This window comes from Phalaenopsis equestris, unplaced genomic scaffold (assembly GCF_001263595.1).
Source record: "Phalaenopsis equestris unplaced genomic scaffold, ASM126359v1 Scaffold000036, whole genome shotgun sequence".
NCBI lineage: Eukaryota > Viridiplantae > Streptophyta > Magnoliopsida > Asparagales > Orchidaceae > Phalaenopsis > Phalaenopsis equestris.
Genome location: NW_018164478.1, coordinates 4,517,902 through 4,530,398, shown reverse-complemented (window position 1 = coordinate 4,530,398; position 12,497 = coordinate 4,517,902). Strand labels below are relative to the sequence as shown.

Sequence of the window (12,497 nt, the reverse complement as noted above, 5' to 3'; positions counted from 1 at the left end):
ATTTAAGCTAGTGTTATAATAAAATTAATAAAATGAGAAATTAAATGAGTAATTAAGAGATTAAAAATAAAAAATCATTTGATATTATTATAATTATTAGCCTAATTAATGTTGCAGTAATTATTAGGATTTATTTGCTTTATTTATTTTCATGTGTTTCCATATTTATGTATTTCCGAATTTAAGTATTTCCTTTTATTTGGGTTTTGTAATGTATATTTATACACCTCTTTCTTATCAATGAATGCATGGAGCCCTAGCCTCAAAAGAAAACATGGTAACAGAGACATGTTTCTAACCTTAGAGCCTCCACACTAGCAACCGACACCTGCAGATCCTTCCCTCCAAAATTTCTTCCGCCTACCATATTTCTTCATGTTTTGCCCTTTCAATGCCATACTCAACGCAAGGGTTTCTGCCGTCAACCTTGGTTCGCTTTTCCTTTGCCATACTCAGCGCTTGTCCAGAACTAATGACTATTTCCAGTCTGGCTCTTCTCGTATGGTTCTATCTTCTGCAGAGAGGCAGCGGCAATTCTTCTCGTTTGGTCAATCAGTCGATGAAACTTCTTTATACCAACTAATGGTTGTTTCCAGTCCCGGAACTCCTTTCCGTCGGTCTTAGCTCCCTCCAGCGGGCTTTTTCTTCTCGCCTGGTGCGATCAAGGATGTGTCCAACCACCAGTTTCTCTTCTCCTATCCTCGATCAGGGATCTTCCTATGTCTCGACACCCCAACAATACATTTGACCCAGTTGGGATCATGGCGGACTCTTCCACCACTAAGCCTTATCTCGACGGAAGGTCGACATCAATCTCAATATCTATACAGATAGGAGGACCGGAAAACTACATGGACTTCCTCATCACCACCCATAAACTGAACAGATCTAATTTTCTCAAATGGTCACAAGCCGTGTCTTTGTTCGTCAAAGGACGCGAGAAATTTGGTTATCTCACCGGAATGATATTTGAACCTCCTAAAAGTGACCCAACATATGAAATGTGAGAAGTGGAGAATTTTCTGGTCATGTGGAGACTACGACTAGCCATTAGTATATGTTTCTTCTTTTTACCCGTACCCTCTAGACTGCAGTTTGGGATATACCTACTCAGATGTAGAGAACTCCAACCAACTTTATGAGGTTTCCAAGAAGATCTGCGAGGCGAAACAGAGATTGAGAACTGTGACCCAGTACTACAATGATTTAGTGTTCATATGGATGGAATGCAATATTTACTATGACTACACGTGAGAATCTCCGACAGACATTTCCCTCTTTCAGAATATTGTAGAAAAAGAATGCATGTTTCAATTTCTGGCAAGCCATAACAAAGACCTTGATAAAATCTGCGACCGTATCCTTGGTTGAGATCCTCTTCCTTCCACTCATGCTGGTTTCGCAGAAATTCGACACGAAAAAAAATCAGAGACTTGTCATGCTCGGCACTTCCACTTCAGTCAAGACATTGGCCTTGGTAACTAATAGTACTCAACACTCATCCATGCCATCTCGATTCACCAGCTCCACTTGTGATTACAATCAGAAACCCAACCATACTCAAGAAAAATGTTGGAAACTCCATGGAAACCAACACACAAATCGTCAGCCAATTCTTCCTCTGTTAAAGGTCTCACTACAACAATTGAATTTACTTCAAGTCAACCAACCTCCACTCGGAAAACTCTAGAATCATCCGACTCTCATAAGAGTCAGATGGAACAATTAATTAAACAGCTTGGATCCAGTCAATTCTCTTCAGATCCACCGACCTCCCACATTTGTCAAGGTATCATTCCTATGGCTCTCACTTTTTTTGTCTCTTTCAGTCGATGAATTATTAATTCAGGTGATGCTCTCAAGTTTTCTCGACATATTATCCTTACTCAAAGAAAGAAACAGCTAAAATTGCTGACAGCTAATGTAAATCTATTGTTGGTAAAGGATTAGTTGTATTAACAACCGACCTAACTCTGGAATCTGTGTTGCATGTTCTTGACATATTATCCATTCATATGTATTGTTAGTATGCTGACACATAATATGGATTGTGTTGCTCATTTTTTTCCTAATGTTTGTGTCTTTCAGAATCATTGTTCGGGGAGGATAATTGAAATGCTACGTAAGTAGCCAGGCACTACTTCTTCTAAGAGAAAGGAACGAAGAAAGATGATACTTCTCCCAATTGTTGAAGCATTTCTTAATCCACTGAATGTTTTATTATTTTGTGTTTTCGTTTGGGTCATCCCAATTTTTAATATCTAAAATATTTATATCCGTCAATGTTTACTAATAAAATTTTTTCTAATTTCAAAAGTGAGATTTGTCAATTAGCTAAATAACATCGAGTTCCATATTAACCCCACCCTTCCACGCTTTCTGCTCCTTTTACATTTATTCACAGTGATTTGTGGGACCCCCTCACACACCTAGCTACACTAATAAATGATGGTTATTCAACTTAATTGATGACTACACTCGAATTACATGAGTCTATATCTCAAAAGATCTGAAGTTTCTTTTACCTTTAAAAACTTCCATTCATTCATTTTGACTAAATTCAAAACGACAATTCAGGTCATTTAAACTGACAATGGTCGTGAATTCTTTAGCTTTATTTTAGGTGAATTCTTAGTAAATAAGAGCATCCTCTATCATAGCTCGTGTACGACACTCAATAAAATGAGATAGCCGAGAGAAAAAACTAACACATTCTCAAAGTGGCTCACCCTATTATGTTTCAATCTAATTTCCCGAAAAGATTTTGAAATGATGTTGTACTTATTGTCATATTTCTTATCAATAGTCCGGGCAAAAAGTCATAACTTCATAACCCCTTTAGTCATATTGATGTCATGTTTCCCTACCAATTGGTTATTCACCAATCTTTAACCCAAAATTTTTTGGTGCACGACCTTTGTTCTTTGGTGCACGACCTTTGTTCGAGCACTGCTCTGAATCGTAGTAAGCTCGATCCCAGATCCATAAAATGTGTCTTCCCCTGGATATTATGTCATTCAAAAAAACTATCGGTGTCTTGATCCTACCACAAATAAACTCTATGTGAGTGTTGATGTCTCCTACTTTGATAATGTTCCCTAATTCTCGGTCACTGCTTTAAGTGAGGGAGAACTTGATTTCTTGGATATTATTCCTTATCCGACCCCTGTAGATATTTCTTCAAATACAATACACAAGGATCCATCTGTCCCTCTGCATCCACCACCTCCTAGTCAACCTCCTCCAATCTTCCTTGTATATACTCAGTGCACTCGTCCTAATGTTCCTACTCCAAAGCCCGTTACTGCCTTATAGACCCTGGAATCCACTCCAAGCGACATCCCTATAAATAACCCCACTCCAAATGAGGTGAGTTCTCCCATTGAGGTATGTAATCAGGTAAGCTTTCTTTATTCCATAGAAAAACCTCTCTTCCCACAGTATTCCGCCGACCTACAAAGCATTTGCTACTGCTCTGACGAATTATCATCTTACATCTACTACTGAAGCAGCATTAGCTGACCCTCCTGGAAAGCTGCAGTAATAGATGAGATGAACACCCTTCCGTGGAATCATATATGAGATATTGTGAATCTTCCTCTAGGTACGAAAACAATAGGGTGCAACTGAATTTTTAGTATCAAGTTTAACACTGATGGCTCCTTTGAATGCAATAAGACACAATTGGTTGTCAAAGACTACTCACAAACAAACAGGGATGATTATGAGGAGACATGTGCACCAGTTGGTAAATTGAACACTATTCGGGTCTTACTTTCTCTTTTTGTGAATTTGGGTTGGCCCTTGCTCCAGTTGGATGTCAATAATGTTTTTCTGAATGGGAAAATCAAAAAAGAGGTGTACATGTGCATCCCTCCAGGCTTCGACTCTATTTTCTCCCTGGGTCGAGTGTGTAGACCGTGGAAGTCTCTCTGCGGACTAAGGCAATCCCCAAGGGTTTGGTTCGGCAAGTTCATAAAGGTAACAATGAGTCATGGTTTTTCTCATGCTCAATTTGATCATACTATCTTCATTTAGCATTCCTCCAGTGGCAACATTATAATCCTTATCGTCTATGTCGACGATATTGTGCTCACATGTAATAATTTGTCAGCATTAGAGTCTCTGAAAGGCATCGTCACTACTTCATTTGAAATAAACGACTTAAGATCGCTCTGGTACTTCTTAGACATGGAAGTTACTCAGTTATGTCAAGACATTTGTCGGCCCGAGCACAAATATGTGTTGATCTTTTGACAGGGAATAACCTTCTCCTATGCAAACAAGTGGCGGTTCCAATGGAACCAAATGACAAATTAGCTAATGTTCCCAATGCGGTTCCGGTGAACAAGACTGACTACCGTCTGGTGGGGAAGCTCATTTACCTCAGTCATACTTGCACCGACATTTGTCAAGCAGTAGGTATTGTGAGTCAATTAATGCATGATCCCTATGAGCACCATCTCAGAGTTGTTCACAGGATCCTTCACTACTTACAAGGGCACCGATCTCAGGTTTATTTTTTTCACGTCACACTTCTCGTTCTATTGTTATTTATAAGAATACAAATTGGGTCAGATTCATCCATGATTGACGATCAACCTCAAGAGATTGCTCGTTCGTGTGGAAAAATCTTGTCACGTGAAAAAATAAAAAACAGTCGATTATGGCCTGGAGCAATGATGAAACCAAGTTTCGCTCTATGTCCTTGGGTATCTATGAAGTTCTCTGGTTACTCAACATGCTCCGTGAATTATGTCTGCGAGCCTCTGCTTCTCTGGTTGTTCTGTGATAATAAAGTTGTCATTAATATCGTCTATAATCCGATCAAGCATGATCGCACCAAGCATGTAGAGATTGAAAGACACTTCATCAAGGAAAAGATTGATTCAGAGGAAATTTGTATTCTATTTGTTTAATCCAATGGCCAATTAACTAATATCCTTACAAAAAAACTTCTTCGTCTGTTGTTCGACAACTTCAAATCTAAGTTGAAAATGATAGACATATATACTTGAACTTGAGTGAGAATATTATAATTATTAGCCCAATTATTATAATTATTAGTCTGATTAATGTTGTACAATTATTAGGCTTTATTTGCTTTCATTATTTTCATCTATTTCCATATTTATGTATTTATGAATTTAAATCTTTTTTTTTATGTGGGTCTTGTAATGTTTATTTATGCACCTCTTTCTTATTAATGAACGTACAGAGCTCTAACCTCAAAAGTTAATATATATAAAATGTATAAATATCATTTTATTTTATAATAATTTATAAATAAAGACTTGATTTTAATATGTTTTGAGTATATTTTATATTAATATTTTTTTAAATGAGCCAAATCCAGAGTGAACGACTAGAGTAGGGGCTGACTTGAGCTTGACTTATTAGCTCATAGAGCTCAACTCACTAGCCACTTATGGAGCCAAGTTTGAGACGGCTCATAAGTCAGCTTGAATTAGTTACACCCCTAGTAACATCTAGCCAAAATCTTACATTCAAAAAAATCTTTATAACTCCTTTTCTTTCATATTTGTTTCCCCAAGGAAAATTAAGCCATTATCTGAAATTAAACATAACATTCAAAAATTATCTTGCTTCCAAAATACTTCTTACATTGGAGCTAATAGCCTAAAAAAAGTTTTTAAGTGTTGACACGAAGGGATTGGGTGTAATAAACAGTTACGATGAGATTATTAAGCTCTCTCTCTCTCTCTCTCTCTCTCTCTCTCTTAGAGCCAATAAATCAAGACTTTCTAAGACCATGGATGGAGCAACATGGCATATTTGTCACTAAATCAGCTACCTTTTAGTTTTCAAATTTCCAGTGATCTCAATTCAAGGAGACTTAAAATATTAAAAGCAATAAATATTTATGCTTATGTCTCATTAAACATCAAAAACTCAGAAAATAAATCATCCTGATCTTTCACTTTTGGCACTGTATATTTCTGATGCTATATTGATTATTTTCAGGCTGGTCCTCGAATCTGTTTAGGCAAGGATTTTGCATACAGACAGATGAAGATATTGGCTGCTACTCTCCTCCATTTCTTCAAATTTAAACTCAAAAATGAGTCAATGATTGCTAGATACAAAACCATGTTCACTCTTCATATGGACAAAGGCCTTCCAGTTATTCCACTTCCCAGGTTTTGCTAATATTAGCAACCACTGAACTGCATGATCTTCAATGCACTTCAACGACATCACAGCGTTTCAGACTCATCAAACTCTGCACTCAAGCTTATCCTTTTAAAATTGTTCAGATTACATAACTTACTTGTGGATGTAGAGGAAATGTACTTTATTGTATCATCATGGTTGTCTCCTATTGTATCATGAATTAATCTATCAATATTGGGTTTAGTCATGCATTATATACTTGATGAATATACTAATGAAGAAATATTAGATAATTGACCCTCTAAAATGATTAACTTTTTGGGTCGAAAATGAGTTTGATTATTAATGCCTATAACTCAATTTTAACCACTTTTGATCCATCTATGTAAATTTTCTTTTTCCTAGAGTTATTGGGCCAATGACTGGGATCCAATAACTAAATTAGTAGACTTTAAAGCCATAAGAACTTTTACAAGCTAAAAATTTTACCCAATTCAGTTCCCAATCAACAATCTATTATTGAGTGGTTCATATTTTTTTCAATTGTGCAACTCCCATGAAGGATATTCTGGTCAGTTTAATTTTTTTCTAAAAAAGGTAAATTATACTTTATGTGTATTAGCTTATCATAATGAGCATATAACTCATATCTGATTTAAAAATATAAGATAGCTCATGTATATTTGATCAAAGGGTTCTAGTTATCTTTTCCATCCAAGATGATAAAGAGAACTGAAAAGACATTCTTGGCTGTCATGGAGTGGTGTCGCATATCATGGGGTGGAGCGCGAAGATGATGGCAAAAAGATCGATGACTTTTTTGGAGGTGTATATACATTGAAATTGGCGGGCTCAATGATGTTGAGAAGGAGAGGTAGTGTAAGACAAGATCAATATATTTCTTAATAGATCCGAACAAGTGACCTTTCGCCAACCTTTATTTCCTGCTTTTAAAGGTAAGGAGAAGTTGGAAATAGGAGTATTCATGGTGGATGATTGTGGGGAAGTTGGCAAGTTGTGGATCTAATAAATTGCCAAGTTTGTAATATTGTCATCGATGCCCTTTGTCATTGCCCTTATTGATGGGTAGCAGCATACTATTGCCTTCAAGGAGGTAAAGAAGAGAGGAGAACAAGAAGAACAAATGTTAAAAGATTTTGAGGAAAAAATTTACTTTCAAAGGACAAAAGAACGAAAGTGGTGCTAAAGTTACCCAACAAAAGTGGTGCTAAAGTTACCCTAACAATATTTTTGGCAAGAAAATTACTTTTTTGACATCTAACAAGAAATAATAACTATGAAACTTGAATAATCTCTGCATCACCATTCAAGCTCCCCTTAGACAATATCTCTTTGTGAGCAACTTAAATTTGGCTTCTAAGTTACATAGACAGGACTCAATTCATTCAATTATTTTTTAACTCACCAAAGTTCATACAACTTTTGTAAGTGGTTGATTCATGCTATCAAGCTCTCGAGGAATCAAATATTAAAAAAAAGGATCCCATTATTGCCTTTTTTTAGCAAACCATATATGATCTTGGAAGCTTCCTAAAATCACTGACTCCTATAGAACTCCAATTCATAAGCCATTCAAAGGCTGAATTCTCTCAAAAAGACGGGCATTTTGATGCCAAGCTCGCAACCTATCCTCATCATTTTTTAATAGATCTAAACCTAACCTGCAATTATTTTCAGAATTATTTCAAATAATCTAATTGTTTGATATTTTATTCATCAAGTTTATTTAACGGCAAAAGAGCTTTGCAATAATATCTGAGGGTGTAAACATGCCAGACATTAACGAACAAAAATCCATTTGATTCTAGTTAACTATTTATTTTAACTTTTTGTGACCATTAATATTTGATACTTCCTATTTATGTTTACTTCATTATTTTTCAACTTAGTCATATAAACAGACGATTAAAAGAGAATTAACTAGTATTTTGAAAACAATATGTAAGAGAATCAAATTCAACATCTCATCATATGGACAAAAAATACACCATGTTTTAATTTTTGCATTATTTTCATCAAAATGTGTAAGCATATTAAATATTTCATAATATATATCTTGATGAGTTTTTAACAATTCAAACACAAACGAACAAAGCTTTATTTATGTTTGATTCATTAAGAAATCAAAATTAAATATTATGGTCATGCTTTGCTTGTTACTTGAATAAAGAGCCATACAAGTTGCGTCAAGCAAGAGCTATTTAAGGAAACAAATACAAAATGTTCGCAAACATCAATCCAAATAGACACCCGTAATGATATTCTCTACTCAATCAACTACATCATCGACGACACTTGTCATGGGACTACAAACGAGCAATAATTCATTTGCTCATGTTTGGCCCTATTATAGTTGAGCCCTTTGTTCCAAACAGCCACAAGATCATTCAACTATTTTCAAGGTTTAACAAAAAAGGTGGCCTTGACATTTCCATGAAAGCTTCGACTTAGTATATTTTGATAAAAAGGGTCAAATGTCCTTTCCAAAGGTTTTATGTAATCTATATTTTTACACCAGGAAGATATTTGGATTGAGAAAAGAAATAAAAGCTTTGAAAGGAGACCCATCCTCACAAGAATCTCTAACTATATCAACGTCACAAAGTTGTGGACATTAAGAGGGGCAGTTTGCTTACCATTGAGATAACATCCAGCACAGCTTGAGAAGCAACCAAGTCTTGGTCTCCCACAAAACACACAAATCTCTTAATGGAAAAACCACAAAGAAACTAGTCCCAAAAAGAATCCTCAACTATTGAAGAAACAAAAAAAGCTCGCAGGGGAGGATTCTAACTTCTTTTTCAAACTGAATGAAGATTGAAATAAGAAGAGCCTTCTTGACCTAAAGTTTTAAAGTACGAGCAGACAAAAAAAAGCTCAACTTCTAAAAACAACTAGTTAGTCATAAGGATTAAGCAGAACCAATCCAATCTCAATAGCTATCATTTCGGTGACATTCATTTTGATCAAAGCTTGGAGAGAAATAGCAATCACATTGCCAACCCTGCAAGGGCACTAAAGGAAGAAGCAATAGACATTACCAAATCATAATCCATTAGCTCTGAGCAGAAGGAAAAGCAATCTAAACATGTTCAATACTTGACTCTTTACTTAACGTAGTCATCTAAGAAAGCTCATAGATAAATCATTGACACAGTCAACTCGCGGACAAAAGCGAGAGCCAAGACAGATAGAGCACGTTAAGCATACAAATTGTCAATAGAGAACAGAATGGAGTACTTAAAGGCTAGAAAAAAAAATTGCAAATCTCCATAAACAGGAAGACAGCCAACATAAATTCGAAGAGTTTAGCTAGGGATATTACCTCCTCGTCAGAAAGATGAACAGCCGGAATAGCGTCAAAGAATAGAGGGTTGATACCGAGCAAAATTGAATCCATAAAACTTCCAAAAACAATCTCTTAATCGCGGATTCAGCCCTGATGAGAACCGGAGTAGATAGAGGTGGATCGGGAACCATGTAAGATCAAATCCGACGCTATTAGAAAACCCCGGAGCAGCGACGCAACCAAACAGGCTTCTCAAGCAAGCACCGAACAAGCAAAAAAGCGGCGCAGGGAGCAGAGAAGGCTAGGGCTGGGCTATCGAAGGCAAGCAAGAGATGAGATCTGGTGGGAGGCGAACGGTGAAAAGGAGGAAGCCAGTCGATGTCCGCTGTGGGTGGCAGAGCAATGTAGGAGCCCGTGCGGGGCAAGGAAAGGTCGCGTCGGCACCAGAGTTCGCCGTCGGCAGGAGCGAACCGGCGGCGCAATAAATCGAACCGGAATTGTGGCGCAGGAACCAGGCGGAGGAGCGATGGGAGACGATTTGCTATGCAGCGTACTGGGAAGTATAACGGATAATTGTGCCGTTCAAAAGGGTTAATTTACATACATAGCACACAATTCTTATGTATTTGCATATCTCACCTCAAAACTTTCATATTTATACACATAGCTCTCAAATACTAAAATAAAATAGAAAATGTCACTATTATCACTTTGTGAAATTGAAATTCACCTTCTGATGCATAAGTTTAATATACCAAACTGCTATATATGTAAATTTGAAAGTTTGAGTGTCAGATATGTAAATACATGAGAATTTTGTGTTTTGTATGTAAATTTCCCATTATAAAATTGTGATTGTGAAAAAAAATGTAAATTATGCATACATAGCACAATTCTTATGTATTTATTGAATTACAAATGTGTATTTCATTTTTAAAAATTAATAATATTATTATTTTTATATGATATTAAAGATTTAACTGTTATTGCTGTAAATATGAAAATTTTGTTATGAGATATATAAATACATAAGAATTATGTGTCTAAATGCCCTAAAAATAATAATTAATTGCGAGTAGAGTATAAAAGTGGGCCAAACACAAATCAACTCTTGTCCAATTGTCAACACTTCTATTTTTTTGTCTAGATCAGATTAAATCACGAACTTAAATTTGTTCAACCAATCCAAATCTAACTCAACGACTACAAAATAACTTAATTTTGACCTAAATTTGAGTAAAAGTTGACTTCAATTTAACTCAAATGATTATTATGAATATATTAAACGGGTTATACGAGTTAGGATGGGGTCATTTGAGTTGAAGTCGGGTTGGGCTTAGATTTAACTTTCTGACACGTTTAATATTCAAGTATGGTTAAATAGTTTTGAGTTGGGATAATTCTTAGACAATTTTGAATTCGATTACTGCTTCCTAGTCTAGTTAGTTTTTTTTGCTACTGTTTATATATATATATATATATATATATATATCTAACACATAATTTGTACTTTATATCTATGTAAATAAACCTATGCTTATAAAACTTGTGTTTCATTTCTTAAAAGTAGTGATAATTTGATGTGATGCAAAAAAAAAAATAAATGCTATAAATATGAAAATTAACATTTAGTGTTGGATAAATAAATGCGTAAGAATTATGTGATATGATAGTAAATGTTCCTTATTTTTTTCAAGAAAAGTTAGCTTCCATTACATAATTTTCTTAAAAATAACAAAAAATGAAGTAGGTAAATAAATCTTGAACAGCGAAAAATAACTAGTGAAAAAAAAATATCAAATAATTAAAAAAAATACTACTTTTGGAGTGGCCTTTTGTATTATAACGACAGGGAGAGTGTGTGAACGAAGAGTGATGAGAATTAAAGACGTCCCATATTTTGTTTTCTTCGAGAGAATATTACGTATAGAGTTTGCATGCATGCGAATTTTGTGTGTTATACACTGTTGCACAACATTTTTTTACACGTAGTTCACATGCATTTGAACTCTGCACATAATAATTTTTATTATTATTAGAATAAAAATAATGATAACGGGTCATTCTAAATTAACAATGACAAATTACTAATACAAATTTTTAAATTATTTAGAATGGCGTCTTATGTCTATATTTTAGTTGATGAAAAGTGGTGATATTCTTTTATTATTATTAAATATTTATTTGTTATTTGTTATTTGTTATATTAAACCTGTTGGATTAGAAACTAACAATTAGTTTTGTTAATGTAATGATAAAGTCGATGTGTGTAAGAACATGTTATATAAGGTATAACCCCACAAAATGTGCATATTAAGGTAAAAATTAATCGACAAAGTAATGACTCTAAATATTGGATTTACCATATCAAATTTTTTATGGTATATCATAAAAGATAATACAATTTTATCAATATATTGCTTCATTTTTAATATTATTAGTATTTCGTTGTTATCTTCTAACTCTTAATGATACATCACTTTGTGTTTGTGACCCCAAACAAATATGCATATAGCTTATATAATTTATAATTTTTTATTTTTCTAAAAAATCTAATTAATACATTTATTTTATTATTTTTAATATAATTTATTCTGTGCAACAAAATTTATGACAATATAATAATAATTTAATATCTTTATATTGCTAAAAATTCAACATGCTGAGTTAAAATAAAAGTTCTGGGAGAGGACTCTAATTTTTTTTTTTATTCAGGTCCGATTAAAACAATCAATCATATATAATTTATCCGGTAAGCATGATAAGTAGTAGATTATGACACATTTTTCTCATGGACAACTAAAAATTGACAAAAAAGAAGATCCTTCCAAGAACTTGCAGAGGCAGAAACAGCCAAAGTATCGAAAAATTATTAGATGTGGAAGTACAAACATGATTTTCTTAGGTAAATTCATGAGTACAACTCATGAATAAAGCCAATACAATCATATTGTATTGAAATCCTCATGTATACATTGTCCGCATCTAATAATTGCTCCACAAATAACATCAATTACTGCGCACGCTCCTGATTACTTCCAGTGAAAAATCT

The 12,497-nt window shown here is 34.5% G+C and overlaps 1 protein-coding gene across 1 annotated transcript in view; it reads left to right on the top strand.

Annotated features, from left to right (window-relative positions):
• LOC110018870 (cytochrome P450 704C1-like) overlaps positions 1-6,424 on the top strand; it is a 32,108-nt gene extending 25,684 nt beyond the window's left edge. Inside the window, exon 6 of the mRNA XM_020716334.1 lies at positions 5,986-6,424. Within this exon, the coding sequence (XP_020571993.1) occupies positions 5,986-6,171 (186 nt within the window). The 3' untranslated portion in view covers positions 6,172-6,424. The remainder of the gene's footprint in view (positions 1-5,985) is intronic.
• Positions 6,425-12,497: the final 6,073 nt, after the last annotated feature.